The sequence below is a fragment of the Ambystoma mexicanum genome, chromosome 2q, assembly GCF_040938575.1.
Source record: "Ambystoma mexicanum isolate Mex_15411 chromosome 2q, UKY_AmexF1_1, whole genome shotgun sequence".
Lineage (NCBI taxonomy): Eukaryota > Metazoa > Chordata > Amphibia > Caudata > Ambystomatidae > Ambystoma > Ambystoma mexicanum.
In genome coordinates, this window is record NC_090924.1 from 1,362,410,635 (window position 1) to 1,362,429,387 (window position 18,753).

At 45.2% G+C, this 18,753-nt stretch overlaps 1 protein-coding gene across 3 annotated transcripts in view; it reads left to right on the forward strand.

The window, feature by feature from the left end:
• ANO10 (anoctamin 10) overlaps positions 1-18,753 on the forward strand; it is a 1,555,753-nt gene that overhangs the window by 537,748 nt on the left and 999,252 nt on the right. For all 3 annotated transcript variants that reach the window (XM_069648836.1, XM_069648835.1, XM_069648837.1), the window contains exon 9: positions 11,586-11,768. In XM_069648836.1, coding sequence (XP_069504937.1) covers positions 11,586-11,768 — 183 coding nt within the window. The remainder of the gene's footprint in view (positions 1-11,585; positions 11,769-18,753) is intronic.

An 18,753-nucleotide genomic window follows, 5' to 3' on the forward strand; every position in this document is an offset into this window, starting at 1 on the left:
CTAGACTCCCATGTGTTGGTCCATTCTGGACCCGGCGTAGGCTAGTCCCAGTTCAGTGCAAATTATGTGGTATATGCACGTTCAAGCGTATCTACAGCGTGGCCAACGAGGGATATTACACGTACTGCCGATATCGTTAGTAATAAAGGCTGCAAAATGGATGACACACTACATAACTAACCTTGTATACCGGATTATAGGCTAAGGGGCTGAAGTATTGTCTTAGTACTAGACTACAATATAGGAACCGTGGGTCAGGGGTAAATATGTCATAAATTGTGGTTAATCCCACATCGCATCATGACCTGACTTCGTTCTAATAGTCACTTTTTAGTTTTTCGTTAATGCACAGTTGGTTGTATTAAGGCTGGTATACAGGGGGGTGCCACAGTGTCTTGTAGAACAGCGTTGCAAATAGAATAAAGATGTGCATTGAAAGTAACACTTACTCAGGTCTCGTTAAGCTCGCATGGCGAACAGGGCAAACAGGAAGGCCTTTATCGGCCTTCGTCGGGCCGCTGGCTTTCTGCCTGCTGGCGGAAGTTTGTTTTTCAAATAGCAATTGGTTGCTAGGCAACGCAGCAATAATCATGCCTCATTCTCATGCCGTACAGCGCCTGCCATTTTGTTTTGGAGATTCGCGCTAGATTGGGCAGCATATGGAAAAGGAAGGTGCTTTCTGCTCCGGTAGTTGATGAAACGTATGGGACTCAGTAGTGCTCCACGGAAGCAAAGGTAGCACAGTGAGATGTTCCTCTCCGAACACGCTGTTACGGCCGGTCCGGTCCTCCTCGTGCAGCAGCTACGGCAGCTTGGTGCATCCAGGTACGGTCAGCAGGCAGTCTTGCGGAGGGTGGTCAGGGAGATGGTGGGGGCTCCTGCTTTGGTAAGTGAATCAAATAACCAAAGACGGTGGCCAGTACCAGAACCAGCATGAAAGCCCATTTGAAAATTACTCAATATACTGCTAGAATATGGCCATTTTGTTAATCTATATAATATTAAGGATGCAAAAGAAATTCTGGTTGTATATAGCATAGCTAGCATCCTAAAGTTATGGACTGGTACAAGAATGGAGCCACGCCATGACTTGGGAACCCGCCCTTCTTGGCATACCTTACAAAATAAGCATTATAAAGTTTCCCTCGAAAAGTTAATATTGCTTTTTATGATGAAATTGCTCCAGGAGTTCTAATGATCTGCGGAGTCCTATAAGTGCTTAAATCCCTGTGTGTGCCAACTTGAGATGACCAGATCTCAATTTCCAACTTTTTGACCATTGTCGTTGTTCTGAAAAAGCCAATTCAAGATACCCATGATGTTTGCTTGTGGTGCAGCGTTATTATTAACACAGCCGCCTTTATTTCCTATAGTACTTATTTTGTCTTTGATCACTCGCAGATCAGGGTGCTGACTGGAGTCAGTTAAGAAAACCTCCACCGCATGCTCCAAATCGTACCCAAGATCTGCATAACAGTCTTTATAGATCTGATCATCTGCGCTGTTTCCATCGTACTGCAATACATTTTACTAAATTGAAATTTAGGGTCTTTAATTGGCTTGATGAAATTAAAATCTCTAGTTTCTAAAATTCTTAAAGGGAGGATTTTTCACATTAGGGTTAGATCTAGACTTACCCTTAGCATTTGTCTTTATAGTTATTATACGGGTAGGTCTTTCAAGACTGCCTCCAAAGTTTTGTCAGAGATAACATTCTCATCATCATTTTTTTTGACTATCCACAGGGACAACTACAGCATATGGGGGGGGGGTTATTTTGTGTTTTCCTCACTATTATATTTGGCGTGTGGTCCAGGGACATGGTAGAGATCATACTCCTATTATGCCCAGTCACATCATTCATAACACGTTGGTGTCTGTCCTTCGATACCCAACTAGTTAAAGTACCTTTCGGTCTAATCCCCTTCTTACATTTTCGGTTTAATTTTTAGCTTTCTTAATATGTGGGTCTAAGGAATGCTCCTCCCTAAGGCCTTCACTAATTTGGGTGGGATCATATTCCCTGTTATTTTGAATATCTTTGCGAATCTGTCTCCTCTTTTGCCTATGTTGCTTACGAGTTAAGTAAATAGTCGAAGTATCACTAAGATGTTCGACCACCTCTTCAACCTCTAATGTCGTAATGTCAGCTTCAACAACACTAGTTCCCTCGGCTATTATAATCTCACTTGGTAAATTCAAGTTGTCTGAGGTATAAGGTGCTGCAGCAGCAATCAGTGCATCTAAATCTTTATCATCATCATCTTTTACCATGCTATGCCTGGTTACTACCGAGGCCACCTCTGATATCCTCCCACACATCTTTAGTACCACCTTCATTGCAAACTGTAGGACCGATATCTGGGATTGAGTCTCTCTGTATTGTCCTAAATGATCAGTAGCAGGGGAGGTAATTGCCACCCAATCATCAGTAGGACACATATATGGCGAGGTTGATAGTCTATGATGATTCTCTTCCTTTCTAATTGGGTCCAGTTCTGTTCTCTGGGGAGCAAGTCCAACAGTTCTATTAGGTCTAGAAGGGTTGCTGCTGTATTCTTTAGGTGTCTCCTGTACTGAAAGATGATGTTGCGATTGGCCTTCAGCAGCAAGGGAGTCACTTAGCGAATAACAGAGGGCAAGCAACAAGTTGTTATTGTCCATTGCTGTAAATGATAGATCAGAGCGGGAGAAACTGTGTTCCCTGATAGATATTACACTATCTGTTACTCCCTGGCACTTCCTGTTTCACCTGGCACCCACAGGGGTGTCAATCGGACCCGGACAGCTGCAGACTCCACCAACGTAATGCGTAGTGTAGAGATGACAGACTGGACTGGCCCTCCTAATCTCGTCTGCTTGATCCGTAGAAGTATTCTCCTGCAAGTGGAGAGAGGAGTTTAACCACCCGTGGATTCTAGCGATGGCACCGCGCTGTTCTCCCCACCAATCACCTCCGAAATTCCCTTTCAGTAATCTCACCTTATATGCTTGAAAGATGAGCTCTCCATCCTGCGTGGATTGCAGGGGCGCGTAGATACCAGTTACTTCATTGGTTCGAAGGGGATGGGAGAGTTCCGGATGAGTATTGACTCTGAGGTTCCTGGCGAGGACCAGTAAGTATACAGTTCATAGAGTTCAATATGTCCGATGTTCACTCTTGTCCCATTCCTATCTTATCTTGCAGCTGAGTCCGAGAGAAGTTGGCGTGCAGGTAAGAGTCTGTATTACCCGACGCTGTCCGGTAAAATGATGCACATATTTGACGTGTTGTTTTCTCTCCGTTTACAGGTGCAGCGTATGAGGATGTGGAGAATTAAAGAATAATGCCTCCGGTGGTAAATCAGGTAAGTCTATGGTGGCAAACGAGATTGTATTTGTTGGCTCTCTCGGCTCACCTTGTTGTTTCTTTTGTCCCCTAGGAGCCGGAGTTCGGCGAAGAAATGATGGAGGCAGCGCCGAATCGAAAGATGCTGTGAGGACTGGCGAGTATGGCGCGGCGCTGCAGATGCGATGCGTGCAGAAATAACTTCCTTTCCAGGTTCAGAGACGTGATGGATCCGGAATCAGGTGAGGAACTGAATAATGTTCGTTTTCTAACCTTGCCTCTTCTTTCTTCTTCTTCTAGGAGCTCCGGATTCAAGACGGGCGTGGCTGGATGCTGACTTGCAGGCACGGTGAGCGTTACGCTGCTGAGTGCAGAATAACGCGAAGCGTGTGCTGCTGTTTATGGCGTGGTTTAAATAGCCTCCAAAGTAGTCCCAGGTAAGAAGTTCCCCAGAACCACACAGAGTAAAAAAATAGTCCCTGTAGTAAAATAGTCCCATCCAGGCCTCACGTTGGCTTGGATTCATGTGCAGCATTGTCTTCATGAGGTAAGTAATGTCTATGAGCCTGGCGTCTATGGCGCCAGGACTGAATTCTATTATGAGCCTGGTGCCAAAGGCGCCAGGACTGAACCCAGACAGCCCCCAGCCGGGGCTGCTGGGGTTTTAATAAATATCTGGATGCCTGCTCCCGGGGCTGATGGGCTTGATCCAGATGCCCGAGGGTAGGCATCATGACAGCACTCCCCCCTCCCAAGGCCCCTCCTAAAGTTGTTCTTCCCCTTGGTCTTGGTTTATCTGGGAAGTTCCGATGGAATTTCTTCACCAACCGAGGTGCATGAACATGGTCACTAGGCTCCCATGACCTTTCTTGTGGTCCGTAACCCTTCCAGTCGATTAAATAAGAAAGTTTTGATTTAACCATCTTAGAGTCCAGGATATTTTTTACCTCGAATTCAGGTTCTCCATTTATTAGGATGGGGTCAGGTGGTTTGGTTAATCTTGTCCCGGGTTGAACTGGTTTTAGAAGTGAAACATGAAAGACAGGATGAATCCGTATATTAGAGGGTAATTCCAATTTGACGGCCACCGGGTTGATAATTCCCTTAATGGTGTAAGGTCCCAAATATCTAGGATTGAAAGTTTGAGTTCCCTTTAGAGGTATGTGTTTTGTAGCCAGCCAAACTTGATCTCCAATCTGGTATTGTGGAGTTTCACTTCTATGTTGATCAGCATTTTTCTTGTATTTCTCTTTTGCTTTTTTCAAATGTTCCGTTGCCTCCTTAAAGGCTTGTTTAATAGTATAGTGCAGATGAGTCACTGCCGGCATTTCTAAGTGTTGAGGCGAATCGAGTTCTGAGGTTCAAGGATGATGTACATATAGGGTATAAAAGGGGCTTTGTCCGTTTCCTGAATGTACAGAGTTATTGTATGCGTATTCAGAAATCCATAAAATATCCTTCCAATTGCTATCGGTTTGGTGTAGCATACAACGTAGGTATTGTTCAAGAGTCTGGTTGGTCCTCTCCGTCTGACCATCGGTTTGGGGATGGTGACTGGTTGACAACCTTACGTCGATTTGCCCCAATTGACAGCATTTCTTCCAAAATTGCGAAATGAATTGACTTCCTCGATCAGAGACCAATACGGAAGGAAATCCTTGTATTCGAACAATGTTTACGAGAAATTCCTTGGCCAAAATTAAAACGGAAGGTAATCCTTTTAAAGGAATAAAGTGGGCCATCTTGGAAAAAAGATCCACAGTAACTATAATGGTGTTAAATCCATTACATGGAGGTAAATCTGTAATACATTCTAAAGACAAGGTGTGCCATGGTGTAGGTGGAATATCCAAAGGTTGTAAAAGGCCAGCTGGTTTTTTCTTCTGACTTTTGGTTTGGGCGCAGATACCACAAGACATCACAAATGACTTTACATCTTTTCGCCAGGTGGGCCACCAGAATTGTCTTTTAATTTTAGCTTCAGTTTTTGCGATACCTGGGTGTCGTTCCATAAGGGCGTCATGATAATTGGAGATGACTCATTCTTGTAGTTCCTTGTGTGATAGAAATAGACGTCCTTGATAGTAAGGTAGGTCATTGATGACTGAATAATCTTGGCCTTTCTTTACCCAGTCCTGCAGGGCTGCTGGAGCGAAAAGTTGTTGGATTTTTAAATGAATATCTTCTAGAGTCTGTAGAGTAGTTATGCCAAGAATTCTTTGTTCTGGAATTATAGGCACCGGTTCCGGGTTTGAATATGCTTCTCCCATCCCTATTCCGGATAAGGCATCTGCCTTGCCATTTTTACAACCTGGTCGATAAGTGATCACGAAGTCGAATTCGGCCAAGAATAATGCCCATCGAAGTTGACGCGATGATTGAGCCTTGGCTGTTTTTAAATACTGCAAATTCCTGTGATCGGTGATTACAGTAATGGTATGCCTGGCACCGAGAAGATAATGTCGCCAAGCCTTGAAGGCGGATTGATGGCTAACAACTCTTTATCGGTAACCGCATAGTTTAACTCGGGTGCCGAGAACTTTCTGGACCAAAATGCTACTGGATTAAGTTGACTGGTTTCAGGATCCTTCTGGGACAGGACAGCCCCCATGGCTAAACTGGATGCATCGGTTTCAACTATGTATGGAAGCTTGAGGCGTGGATGCCTTAAGACAGGTGCCGACGTGAATTTCAATTTCAGCTCTTGGAAGGCTTTTTCAGCCTCTTCGGTCCACAAGAAACATTTGTTTTTTCGCAAAAGTGCTGTGATGGGGTGTACAACATGTGAGAAGTCAGGAATAAATCTGCAGTAGAAATTAGCGAATCCAAGCATGCTTTGTACCCCTTTACTGAACTGGGTGATGGCCACTTGAGAATTGCGTCCACCTCTCGAGAGTCCATTCGGACTCCTTTGGGAGTCAGGAGAAATCCAAGGAATTCAACTTCTGTAGCATGAAAAACACATTTTTCCAATTTTGCATATAACTTGTGCTGGCGTAATTTCTCAAGGACTGCAAGAACGTGCTTAGCATGGTCTGATTCTGAGGAGGAGTACACTAGAATATCATCTATGTATACGACAACACAGACGTCAATGAGTTCTCGAAGGACATCGTTCATAAAATACTGGAAGGCTGCTGGTGCATTGCACAACCCGAAGGGCATCACCTGATATTCGAATAATCCGTACTTGGTGCGAAAGGCACTCTTCCATTCGTCGCCTTTCTTTACACGTACCAGATGATATGCCCCTCAGAGATCTAATTTAGTGTAAATGCAAGCATCCTTTACTTGGTCTAGTAATTCGGGGATCATGGGAATAGGTATCGGTTTTTAGGCACGAAGAATAAAGCTGAGGATGCAGGAGACTTGGAGGGACGAATAAAGCCATTAGCAAGATATTGGTCCAAGTATTGTCGTAGGTGAAGATTTTTGGGTTCTGTAAGGGCGTAGATTCTACTGCATGGGGGTTGTGTACCAGGTAAGAGGTCGATTTGACAATCGTATGATCTGTGAGGTGGTAATGTGTTTGCCTGTTCTTTTTGAAAAACATTCTGAAATTCTTGATATTCCGGAGGTAACTGCACGATTGGATTAGTGACTGTGGCCAGGCCTTTGTTCAAGGTTTTTTCTGGGTAACAGGTGTGTGCACAATCCGGGAAGGTTATTCTCTTCGCTCGCCATTCAATCCAAGGATTATGTGTTTCCAACCATGGGATCCCCAGTATTATTTGGAACTGCAGGGCTTTGATTAAATCAAACACAATAGTCTTTCGATGCCCATCTTGACCCAACAGTGTCATCTCTGTAGTGGAATGAGTTACAGGCCCAGAGGCAATTTCAGTTCCAATGACTGTGGTGATGACATCCGAAGTGGTCTTTTGCAAAGAGGTAGATTCATCCATGAAGCCAACTCGTGGTCCATATAGTTTCCTATGGCCCCGCTATCAATGTATGCCCTTACTGCGTGCATACGTGATGGCTGCCTTGGATCAATAAGGACCATTGGTATGATTAGGTGCGAGGTCTGAGTGTCCTTCTTTAAGCTCGGCAAGCGGACCTCTACGCTTGTCGGGCGTGGTCGTTTCCCGAATCAGGCTCTATTTGGCTTTTGTCAGCAACTCCGACCACTTTCTTGGGTGGTTTTATAGGGCAATCCCGTAGAAAATGTCCTGAGGTTCCACAGTACAGGCACAATTGCATCTGCCTTCTCCTTTCTCTTTCCTTTTGAGTTAAGGGTCCCTTAACCCCCTGGATCTGCATAAGTTCTGATGCATCTGTTCCTTTGAGGGTAACGTTAGGTTTAACCAATACCCGATTCTCGAACTTAGCTCGATCAGCCTTTCTATTCTGAAGTCGGTGGTCTAACTGGACCACTAACTCTATATATTCTGCGCAATCCTGAGGTGGGTTCACAATTTGGGCCAAAACATCTTTGAGTTCTCCCCGAAGTCCACGATGAAATAATGTAATTCGTTTTACCTCTGGCCATCCGGTTTCCACCACCAACCTATTGAAGGTGGCGATATAGGTTAGCAGATCCTGGGATAAAAGTTCATTATCCAGGGCCTGTCCCTGTGAATGTCTGGCGAATAGTCTTTCCATGCTCAATTGAAAACCCTGAAAATCCCGAAGAAGAGGGTCATCCTGGTTGACTAGTGGAATTGACCAATCAGCTGCACTGCCACTCGGATATGATAATACAAAGGCTACTTTGGCTTGGTCATTTGGAAAAGCTCCAGGTCGGCATAAAAAGTGCAAGCAGCATTGGTTCATAAACACGGCAAACCTTTTTGGGTCCCCAGCGAAGTGTTCAGGTGGAGCTAAAGGAATAGCCCCTGGTAAAACTACTTGCACAGGATTGCTCGATGAAACAGGAGTTGGATTCCCCCCCGAGTCCAGGTAGGGGTGTTTGCCGAGCTTGGTTTTGCAGCAGTTGCCTAGCAAGATCATCTGTGCACTCCTTTGAGAAAATCAGTTCTCTCCTGAAGGCATTAGTCTCTTGGCGAGCGGAGTGTACTTCTGCTCTAAGTTCCCCCAATAATTGGGCCAGTTGGTCAGTTTCTGAGGTTTCCATAACGCCCGGGTGGGGATTTGTAGAAAGGCTTCGCGTTCTGTTACGCTCACCTGGCTCTCACAGGGGCGTCGATCGGACCCAGACTGCTGCGGACCCCACCAACGTAATGCGTAGTGCATAGATGACAGACTGGACTGGCCATCCTAATCTCGCCTGCTTGATCCGTAGAAGTATTCTCCTGCAAGTGGAGAGAGGAGTTTAACCACCCGTGGATTCTAGCGATGGCACCCCGCTGTTCTCCCCACCAATCACCTCTGAAATTTCCTTTCAGTAATCTCACCTTATATTCTTGAAAGATGAGCTCTCCATCCTGCGTGGATTGCAGGGGCGCGTAGATACCAGTTACTTCACTGGTTCGAAGGGGTTGGGAGAGTTCCGGATGAGTATTGACTCTGAGGTTCCTGGCGAGGACCAGTAAGTATGCAGTTCATAGAGTTCAATATGTCCGATGTTCACTCTTGTCCCATTCCTATCTTATCTTGCAGCTGAGTCCGAGAGAAGTTCGTCTCATGGCAGCTGATGGCGAGCAGGTAAGAGTCTGTATTACCCGACGCTGTCCAGTAAAATGATGCATGTATTTGACGTGTTGTTTTCTCTCCGTTTACAGGTGCGGCGTATGAGGATGTGGAGAGTTAAAGAATAATGCCTCCGGTGGTAAATCAGGTAAGTCTATGGTGGCAAAAGAGATTGTATTTGTTGGCTCTCTCGGCTCACCTTGTTGTTTCTTTTGTCCCCTAGGTGGCGGAGTTCAGCGAAGAAATGATGGAGGCAGCGCCGAATCGAAAGATGCTGTGAGGACTGGTGAGCATGGCGCGGCGCTGCAGCTGGCGATGCGACGCGTGCAGAAATAACTTCCTTTCCAGGTTCAGAGACGTGATGGATCCGGAATCAGGTGAGGAACTGAATAATGTTTGTTTTCCTCTTCTTCTAGGAGCTCCGGATTCAAGACGGGCGTGGCTGGATGCTGACTTGCAGGCACGGTGAGCAGTACGCTGCTGAGTGCAGAATAATGCGAAGCGTGTGCTGCTGTTCGGGAGTGGTTTAAATAGCCTCCAAAGTAGTCCCAGGTAAGAAGTTCCCCAGAACCACACCCGAGTAAAAAATAGTCCCTGTAGTAAAATAGTCCCATCCAGGCCTCACGTTGGCTTGGATTCATTTGCAGCATGGTCTGCATGAGGTAAGTAATGTCTATGAGCCTGGCGCCTATGACGCCAGGACTGAATTCTATTATGAGCCTGGTGCCTAAGGCGCCAGGACTGAACCCAGACAGTCCCCAGCCGGGGCTGCTGGGGTTTTAATAAATATCTGGATGCCTGCTCCCGGGGCTGATGGGCTTGATCCAGATGCCCGGGGGTAGGCATCATGACAGCGGGTCCATTATCAGTTGCCAATATTGTTGGGGAAGGAGGGTGAGTAACCGGCTCGGATACAAAATAAGGGTAACTTACTAACTGTTAGTAAGTTAGTACAGTTAGTTTGTACTAACTGTACATATAGAATGTTGCATATCTGAGGAGTAATGTAGCCAAATGCAGGAATGAGGCTGAAGGCAGAGTTCCTTTATTCATGTAACTCAGACGCGGCTTGCAGTATCCATATTTTATTTATAATTTTCCCCTGCCTGCAGGCATCGGGGTGCAACAATTAGATAAAGACACCATGAAGGAAAACAGCACACCTAAGCACAAGAAGGGACGTCCGGGCTGCAACCAATGGCTACTTAAAGAGTGAAGATTTCAGGGCTGTGCGAAATGGCAGGTTATTTTTTTCCAATCTTGTAGCCGTCGGTATGGAATTCCATAGCTTGGCAGCTCTTACCGGGAAAGATCTCCCCAAGCATTTAGAGCATCTGAAATTTAAGCAGTTAATCTGACCCAGATTTCCTGAGCGCAGGGCTCTGCTGGGTACGTAGGGTACATATAATAAAAATAGGGGTATTCCTTTCCTTGTAATCCATGGTCACGTTGTTATCCCTTTAGTATTTGATCTCTTACATGCTCTGATGTTAGAGTTATTCTAATTGTTGAAATGTGGAATAAATGTATAATCTGTTTTGCTGTTAAAAACACTTGAAACTCAGTTTGTAATGTAAATGCTCTCTCTGACACTTTTGCCTACTACTGTGTGATGAAAAAACATGTTACGCCGGTAAACAAGAATGTTTTTTAAAGCCACTGTTGTAATTTAGATGAATTGGTAACAGGCAGCTGGAGTACCCCCTCCTGCTCTGAATTCTCACCTGAAAAGCTAGTCATTGCTTCAAAACGTGGTTTGGTGGAAACTGTGGCTCTGTTGCGAGAAGCCTTCTGAGCTGGGTTCTGGTTCTGTCAGCAGGCTTTCCAACATCTCAACTCAACTGTAATCAGAGTAGTGATGGCTTTCATTTATAAAGACTATTACATGCTGGCCGTTATACAGATATTGCAGGCTTCTATGTATTTTAAGGATATTTTTTTCTAGTAATGCTACGTATATTATGTTCGATTTTATTTGTATAGTGCCATTTTAAGGTAGCTCTGTACATCTATGTTTGACCACAGTAAGAATGCAGTTTAGTGTAATCAGTGAACTGCGCCAATTAACAATAATACAACAACAGTTAAGTTATGTTTTTAATTCCATTCCACAGCCTGACACGTGTTTCGAGCAAAGCTCTTTTTCAAAGGCGATGAACCTTGTCCAAGATGAAATCACTAGTGCTGTAAACTCTAGGGAACGATTCCAGAACTTAATATTAGCGCTCTCCCTTGGATACTGTTGTTGCCGGAAGGCTGATTGCCTCTAATTGTCATTGCAATTGCAAGTAATATTAAGTTCTGGAATTGTTCCCTAGAGTTTACAGCACTAGTGATTTCATCTTGGACAAGGTTTCATCGCCTTTGAAAAAGAGCTTTGCTCGAAACACGTGTCAGGCTGTGGATTGGAATTAAAAACATAACAACTGTTGTTGTATTATTGTTAATTGGCGCAGTTCACTGATTACACTTAACTTGTTTCTTACTGAGGGTTCTTGGTCCAGGCACCCTCAAAGTTTCAAGTTGAACTCTGCCTTTTTCACACTCCTAACAATCAGTATTAGCGCTGGCTGTTCACATTGGCCTTTGGACCACACTGTTCCACAGTAAGAATGCACCAATGTTAAGGTGGTGATGTGCTAATTATATGATATTTCTTTTAAAGAGCTTGGCCACCCTTCTGATAACGTCCCAGATCATCAACCAGTTTGTTGAAGCCTTGCTCCCATACTGGCTGCAGAAGAGGCACAATAAGAAGGTTAAAAGGAATGTGAAAGCCTTAAATGTGAATGTTGACAATTCACTATTGCAGCAAATCAACATTGAAAAGGAGATGGGTTCCTACCTGGTATGTATGGACATGTACAAATATGTTATGTTTGGTTGGTTGCTCGCATAGTGTCTAATGCCATCCTGAGGCTCCTGAGGCTCCTTCTAAGCACTAATATATATAAATCAACTTGCCTGTTAAACTGGCTGACTAGCAGCATGCTGTCTAGGGGATCATTTATGTAAGGGATCTGCTATTTAATTTGAATATAGTATGCCCCGAGAACATTGTGTTATGTTATTTAATGTCATGTTATCCTCTTTATACAATGCGACTTCTGCACTTTTCATAGCTTCTTGGTGCACAGGGACCTGCAAGGGAAGGGATAGGTGGTTGGATTGGGGTTGTTTAGGGTGGAATGTGAGCAAGAGTAGAGGAAGTAGAACAAAGTAGCTAGTGCTGCAGTGCTGATGTGTGTTGATGCGAAGTGTGAAGGCATCATGAAGTAAACACAGAAAACTGAATAAGATTTTGGATATAAACTTTTATTAACTAAAAGAAGGAGTTTGGAAAAATACCTAACTTGCCCTCTGCTAAGGTGGGATTTCCCTACCTGACGAAAACTAATGATAGTCTGTGTCATGAAGTCCAAAGTAAATATCTGTCTGTGTCCAACGCCTATACTTGAAGTGTTCAAATAAAGGTTCAGAGCTTCATCCAGCCCTTGGAAGGAAATAGGAGTTCCCTTCCCCAAGCTTTCAGGCCTGTCAATGTTCCCAAACACCTCAATTCCTTAGGATATTCAATGTTCCAAAATAATACAGTTCCTTGGGACCCTTCCCAGCTCTTCTTGTCTGGTTAGTTTTCACCAGCTTAGAAAGTTCAGTTCTCACTTTCAATTCACTCAGGTTTTCCTTTATTCAATTACTAACTGGCTTTTCTGTAGGTGGGTGTTTTCGGTCTAGGCGCAGTTGTTGGACCACACGGTCCACGCATTACAGGTCATGCAACCGACACTTATTTGTATCTGCTTCATAAGTATTTTGCCACCATCTCAGCTTGATAAGAAGGTTTGACTTGTTCTCCTTTCAAGTGCCCTTGAAGCTTTATTGTTGCTTCTTTTATCACCATTCACTTTCTAAAAGCTTCCACTTGCAATAACCAACACAGCCTTCCCAGTACACACTCCTGCTAGGAGCCTCAGTTTAAAGTTGTTTTGCACCAGTTATCTTAAGCTTCCCAGTACACTCTCCTTCAAGGAAACATATTCACTGGACGCCCTTTTTCCAGGTTTCTCTTGCATACAGGTTTTCTGCTTTCAACCATTTATGTCTTTCAGTAATACACAATAACTCTTGGCAATGCGTATTCGCAGTTCATTACTTCGTTGAACTTATTTTGTATTTTCACCAAATGGACTTATTTCAGGAAATACACATAACCAATATTTCTTTCTTTTATCTGTTTGTCATATGTGGTAATAAGCCCATTGAAACCTGTGTCGGTATGCCCTCCCAGCCTCTCCTGGAACTCCCAGCGCTCCTGGGCAGGTTCACCGATGTTGCGTGGCGTGTCCAACGTTGGGTGTGAGGCTGCAGCACTTGTCGTGTCTCTGAGAAGCGTTCTCTGTCTTGCTGGTCCTCCTGCGGCTTTGTGGGCAGCTTCTCTCTCGCCTGCTGGTCTGTCCGATGCCCCTCTCTGCCTCCGTGACCCCACAAGCTCCTTCTCTGCTGCGGTTCGTTAGGCAGTGCTTCTCCGGCTCTCACCCGCCCGCTCCAGCTGCTTCTCCATTGCAGATGGAAGCTCCAGCATTCCTCTGCAGAGCTTCCTCGCGCCGGGCCGCTTTCCACCTGGCTTCCTGCTGCGCTTAATCTGCATCCCTGAACTTCTCAGGCTTTTGCTCCCACACGACTGCTCCCTCATTCTGGTTCCTCTCATTCAGGTTCCCTTCTGCTTTGAGCACTAGCCTTTAAATATCCCGCCAGCTTGATTTGACATTCAGGAACTAGACTGCGCAGAGTGAGTTCTGCAGTCTGTTGTCAGTCTTTGTTGCGGCTTCCGCGTCCCGGTACCAAAGTGGTGTTTGTGTGTTTGGGAATTCATAAAGAGCAGATGTATAGCTGTATATAGATGTATGCAGATGTAGCTCTGGTGTGTCTCTTCCTCATCCCAGTACCTGACTGGTATTTACTGGCAGATACTTTAGGTAAGAAATAAGGAAGTGATTGTTAATAACATATAAAGGCCTGGGGGATATTAGGTTAATTAGAAACGGGAAATGGGGGGATAATACCATGTCTCACCCAAGGGTGCCTCATCCCCTCTCCTCAAGTCTCCTCCACCCAAGTGATCCTCTTTCACATACCCACCCCCATGGTCAGGATTCGATAGCAACAGCCTTTCCCTAGCACCCCGGGAGGAGGATACTTTGTGGAAAGAAGTGAGGACGCACACAGATTCCTCACAGAAGACACAGGGCTCTTTGTGGGTAAACTTCTAGGGGCCTCATTAAATATTTGGCTGTACTACCTCCGGTAATACCGTGAAAAGCAATGACAGTTATCACATGGAGGAACGGTAGTTTACCAGCACATATAAAGTTGACATTGTTCATCGGACTCCGTTGGGGAGATGCGGTATTACCAAAAGTGATTATACTGCATGTGGGAGTATTGGCAATGTCAGTAGAGGTAACCACCCAGCATTCTTTCCCAAATATGGGGATCAAAACCCATAATTCTGTAGAGTGGTAAAACAGACACTATTCAGAAATGCCACCTGTTTATTGTTACCACACAACTCATCATGGGACCCTAGGTGTTTTTAAATGGGTGGCACCTGGTGAGACCTGGCTTGGGCATACTCTGGTGTGGATATGTTTGGTAACAAGTGTGAGTTTGTGTGGGGTTCCAGTCAGGCCCATGCATGAATGTCATGTGTTTTGAGGTTGCGGTCAATGATCTTTGTCATGGAGTGTTTCAGTGGTATTTTGGTCTGGAGGGATGTGGTGTCAGTTTGGGTGGTTTTCACCTCTTCTGGTCCACCAGTCCCTAATCAATGACATTGGGTAAGAATGATAAATGGCTGGTATGGGCACACTTTGGAAATAGGCACTAACATAACACTGCATGCAGGATATTGTAACAAATCATCTTAATATAGTATAATTTACTGTTATTTGTCAGCATATTATATCAGCCGGTGGGATGTACGTATGTAGAGGTGTGCTCAAGTTTGCGATGTTAGTTGTTAGCGTGTGGGGCATGTCAACCCACATAATGACTGAATGACAATGCTGTTGGATTATATGTGCTATGTCAGTGACAGTCAGAGGAGGGACACAGCCAATTGACAACAAATTTTGGGTCCTGTATCCGTTCCCTGGCATAGCATTACCTGACGGAGAGTGCACCAGCCAAATATTGTGTAATATGACAAACAAGGCATGAAAGGGCTCAACAAAGCATTAAAAGATGCAACATAGCCTTCTTCCCATGTTCCTTAGACACGCCTCAGCATACTGCTCTTGCTTCCTTTTTCTTATATAGATATGTAATGTACAATGTGTGCAACAAGGATCAGGGGGTGGCAGATAAGGGATGTCTGCCTGGGAACTCCCACCACTACCCTAAGTTAAGTGCTCCAGGTCTTGACTGGCAATTTCGAGTATTCAGGATAACATTATGTCTCAAAGGGAGCCATATAGTATGATCCTCTTGAATGTCACGAATGAAAATACGGCCTCAATTGAAGATGCAGCTACTGGGATGACTCTGTTCACTTTTAAGCAGGTATCAGAGGAGGATATATTTAACCTCCTGTTGAAATTGAAACCTACGAATTACCTACTTTCCCCAATTCCTGCGTTTGTTGCCAAACTGATCTCGTCATAGCTAACCCCTTTCATGACGAGTTTTGTTAATGCATCATTCGAGGAGGGGGTAGGTCCAGACCTCCTGAAACTGTCAGTAATCTCTCTGATGTTAAAGGCGGCCCGTCTTGACCTTGAGGACTATCAACATGATCGCCCTATTGCCGGCCTCCCTTGGCCAGGAAAGATTCTGGAAAAGGTGGCTACAAGCCAGTTCCAGAACTATGTTGATGTCAATCTCACTGTCAGGATCTGAACTTAGTCCCTGCTCCTCACATGAGCTGCTGGGAGATCCACAAGTTGCTTCTTTCTTCCTCAGCTCGTGTAGCTTATTTTTTTTATGTAGATTCAGTCTACCGCGGAACAACGCCACAATGGTTGACTGGAGAACCAGTAGACCAGTGGCCCTAGTTCTGCGGCAACCACAGTGGGGAAAAAAAGCCTTGTACGGCACAAAAATAACCTGAGTAGATGATGGAGTGAAGGTTAGCAGTGTCTGTTCCTGGAAGGAAGGTCCAGTGAGTCCTGTGAGTCTGTTTCCAAAAGATACAGGAGTACAAAGGAAGGCTGACAAATAGTATCCAGTAAGTGAAGGGGCCCCGGAGGACGTAGGAGGATTGGAGCAGGCGGGAATAGAAGAGAGAGCCCCGTAAGACCGAAAGCAGCGGAGAGGAGCTGATCTGAGGAAACAAGGGAGCCGGCCCAGAGAACTGGAGAAAGATAGGGGAGCTGGAGCGGGGAAGAAAGAGAGGTAGAGAGACCGAGGGAAGAAGCGAACCAAGAGATAGCGTGCCGAGGAGCATCGGAGAGCAGCGCACCTAGAAAGGGCAGAGGGGCACCGAAGAGCAAGGAGAAGCAGAAACGAAAAGGTGAGGCAGAGCAATGTTGCCAATGGCAATGGAGGGCAAGGAAAGAGGGCTCAGCGGAGCCAGGGAAAAACTCACAGCGATGCACCAACAAAGGAGAAAGTAACCAGAGTTGCAGTGCGCCGACCGCTGGGACGAGAATGCCTAAGAACCTCCCGGCAGCGGCCATGTTGCAAAAAGACTGGACCGGGGATGCGGTGGGTGAAAGAATGTGGAGGAGCATTGAATGGCGGAACTGATGATGCGCAGTTGTATATCAGACTTGATGATGTGGATAGTGCCCTTGCTTAGGTGGGTAGATGTTTAGAAGAAATAGGGGTATGGATGGCACAGAACTGGTTACAGCTCAATCCCAAGAAAACAGAGGTGCTCCTCTTGGGACCAAGACATCTATTGGAGGGGAAGGGTAGTCTTCCCCCACCTCAGTTTCTGGGTTCCACACTTAAATTTGCCCCAAAGGTAAAGAACTTGGGATGCATATGGCAGAGTGACCTGGGCTGCGCTGGCCAGGTGTCAGCTAAAATTCAATCTGTCTTCTATAATATCCGTTTCCTGCCGCAATCGCTTCCGTATGTACCTGAGACCGATCGCTCGATGGTTGTAGGAGCTTTAGTCAATTCCAAATTGGACTATTGTAACAGGTTCCTTATTGGAGTCCCGGCTAAACAGATTTATCACCTGCAAAAGGCACACAGTGCAGGAGTCAGATTGGTGTTTGGTGCACCAAAAAACACTTTAACTTCAGGCCTTCGCCGTTCCCTTCACTGGTTAGCAGTGGAGTACCGCATAATGTTTAAGACTGGTTGCTTAGTGTTTAAGTGTATCAACGGCTTAGCTCCAAGCTATCGAAGCAGTAAGCTGAAGTTGTACAGCCCTGCTCAGGCTCTGAGGTCGGAAGATAAATTCTTGCTTGTTGTCCCGTGGACAAAATGTGTCTCAAGAGGAGACTGTAGATTTTCGGTTGCTGGACCTAGATTCTGGAACAGCCTTCCGTTAAACTTGAGAAGGGCCAGTTCCTTTCTGGCATTTCGAGCAGGCTTAAAGACTCACCTTTTTAGATAAAAGCCTCCTTTTTTCGTGATCTCAAGGATATCACTATTCGGCTATTTGGTCTTACCCTCAATCTTGCTTTAACATCTGCGCCAGGATTCGATTCAGTTCGTTGTGTGCGCGTTATAAATGTATCAAATAAAATAAAATCAATATGTTTTGGATTGGGAGAAAGTGCCTGAGGAAAGTAAAAACGCAGCGCTTTATTTCTCCTTTCTCTGTATAGTAGGGAACACACTATTGCCATTGTTCATTTCTTTCAGGAAAGAAATCTGATGGTTGACAGTATAGAAAGAGAAAGTGTAAGCGTGAGATGCCAGTAAAGTTAGCACCAGTTTCCAACTTGAAATGGAAGTAGGGAATTCCTAGTAGTTAAATGCAGGGAAGGTAACTGGTCACTATGCCTTGCTCCTTTAGTCACGGACAAAAGTGCATAGCCGTGTCTAAAATTCAATAAAGTAATACATGGGCCTCATTACGAGTCCAGCGGTAACCGAGCCGGAAAAACCGGCTGGTTACCGCCGGACTCGTATTACCATTCCGCCTCTGTGATTCCCGGAATCACCGGGGCATTACGACCCCGGTAACCCGGGATTTCCAGAGGCCGAATTGTGTAAATCCCCATTCCAATGGAGCCCCATTGGATGGGAACAATGGAAACACTGGTTTCCGTCTATGACAGAGCCGGTGTTTCCATGTCTGCCTGCAGGTGGGTGGTGTTAAACCCGCCAGGTCAGACCTGGCGGGAGTGACACCTCCCGCCTGCAGGACTCTCAATCAGCCGGTCCGGAAAGAACAGTGGCGGCGGTTTTACCACCACCATTCTTTCCGGACCGACAGGGTCGTAATGAGACCCATGGTCTTTATATACACATGATTGTCTAAGCTTCTCCATCTTTATGGTTTTTGTAATTTTTAGAATAAGTTGGCCAAATCCCATAACACTATTCAGAATTGATCCAAAGGACATTTTTGGTTTAAATATCTTTATTGAATTCAGAACACACATGGAATGATTTGGTCCCAGTAACACTACAATCAACAGGGATATTTCCCATATATCTCCACAGCACTAGATGTCTTATACTGCTTATCGATCGCCCGCTGGGCCACATTCAGAGTCATGTGTATCACCCATAAACCACTGCACAGAAAGAGACAGAAGTTTTCCAATAATCTTTAGATACATTCCTAAAGGGATCCTCGACCCTCCACTGCGCCCTAACTTGGCATCCCATGTGCCAGAATGACCAGACTAGGTGGATCCTATATCTTC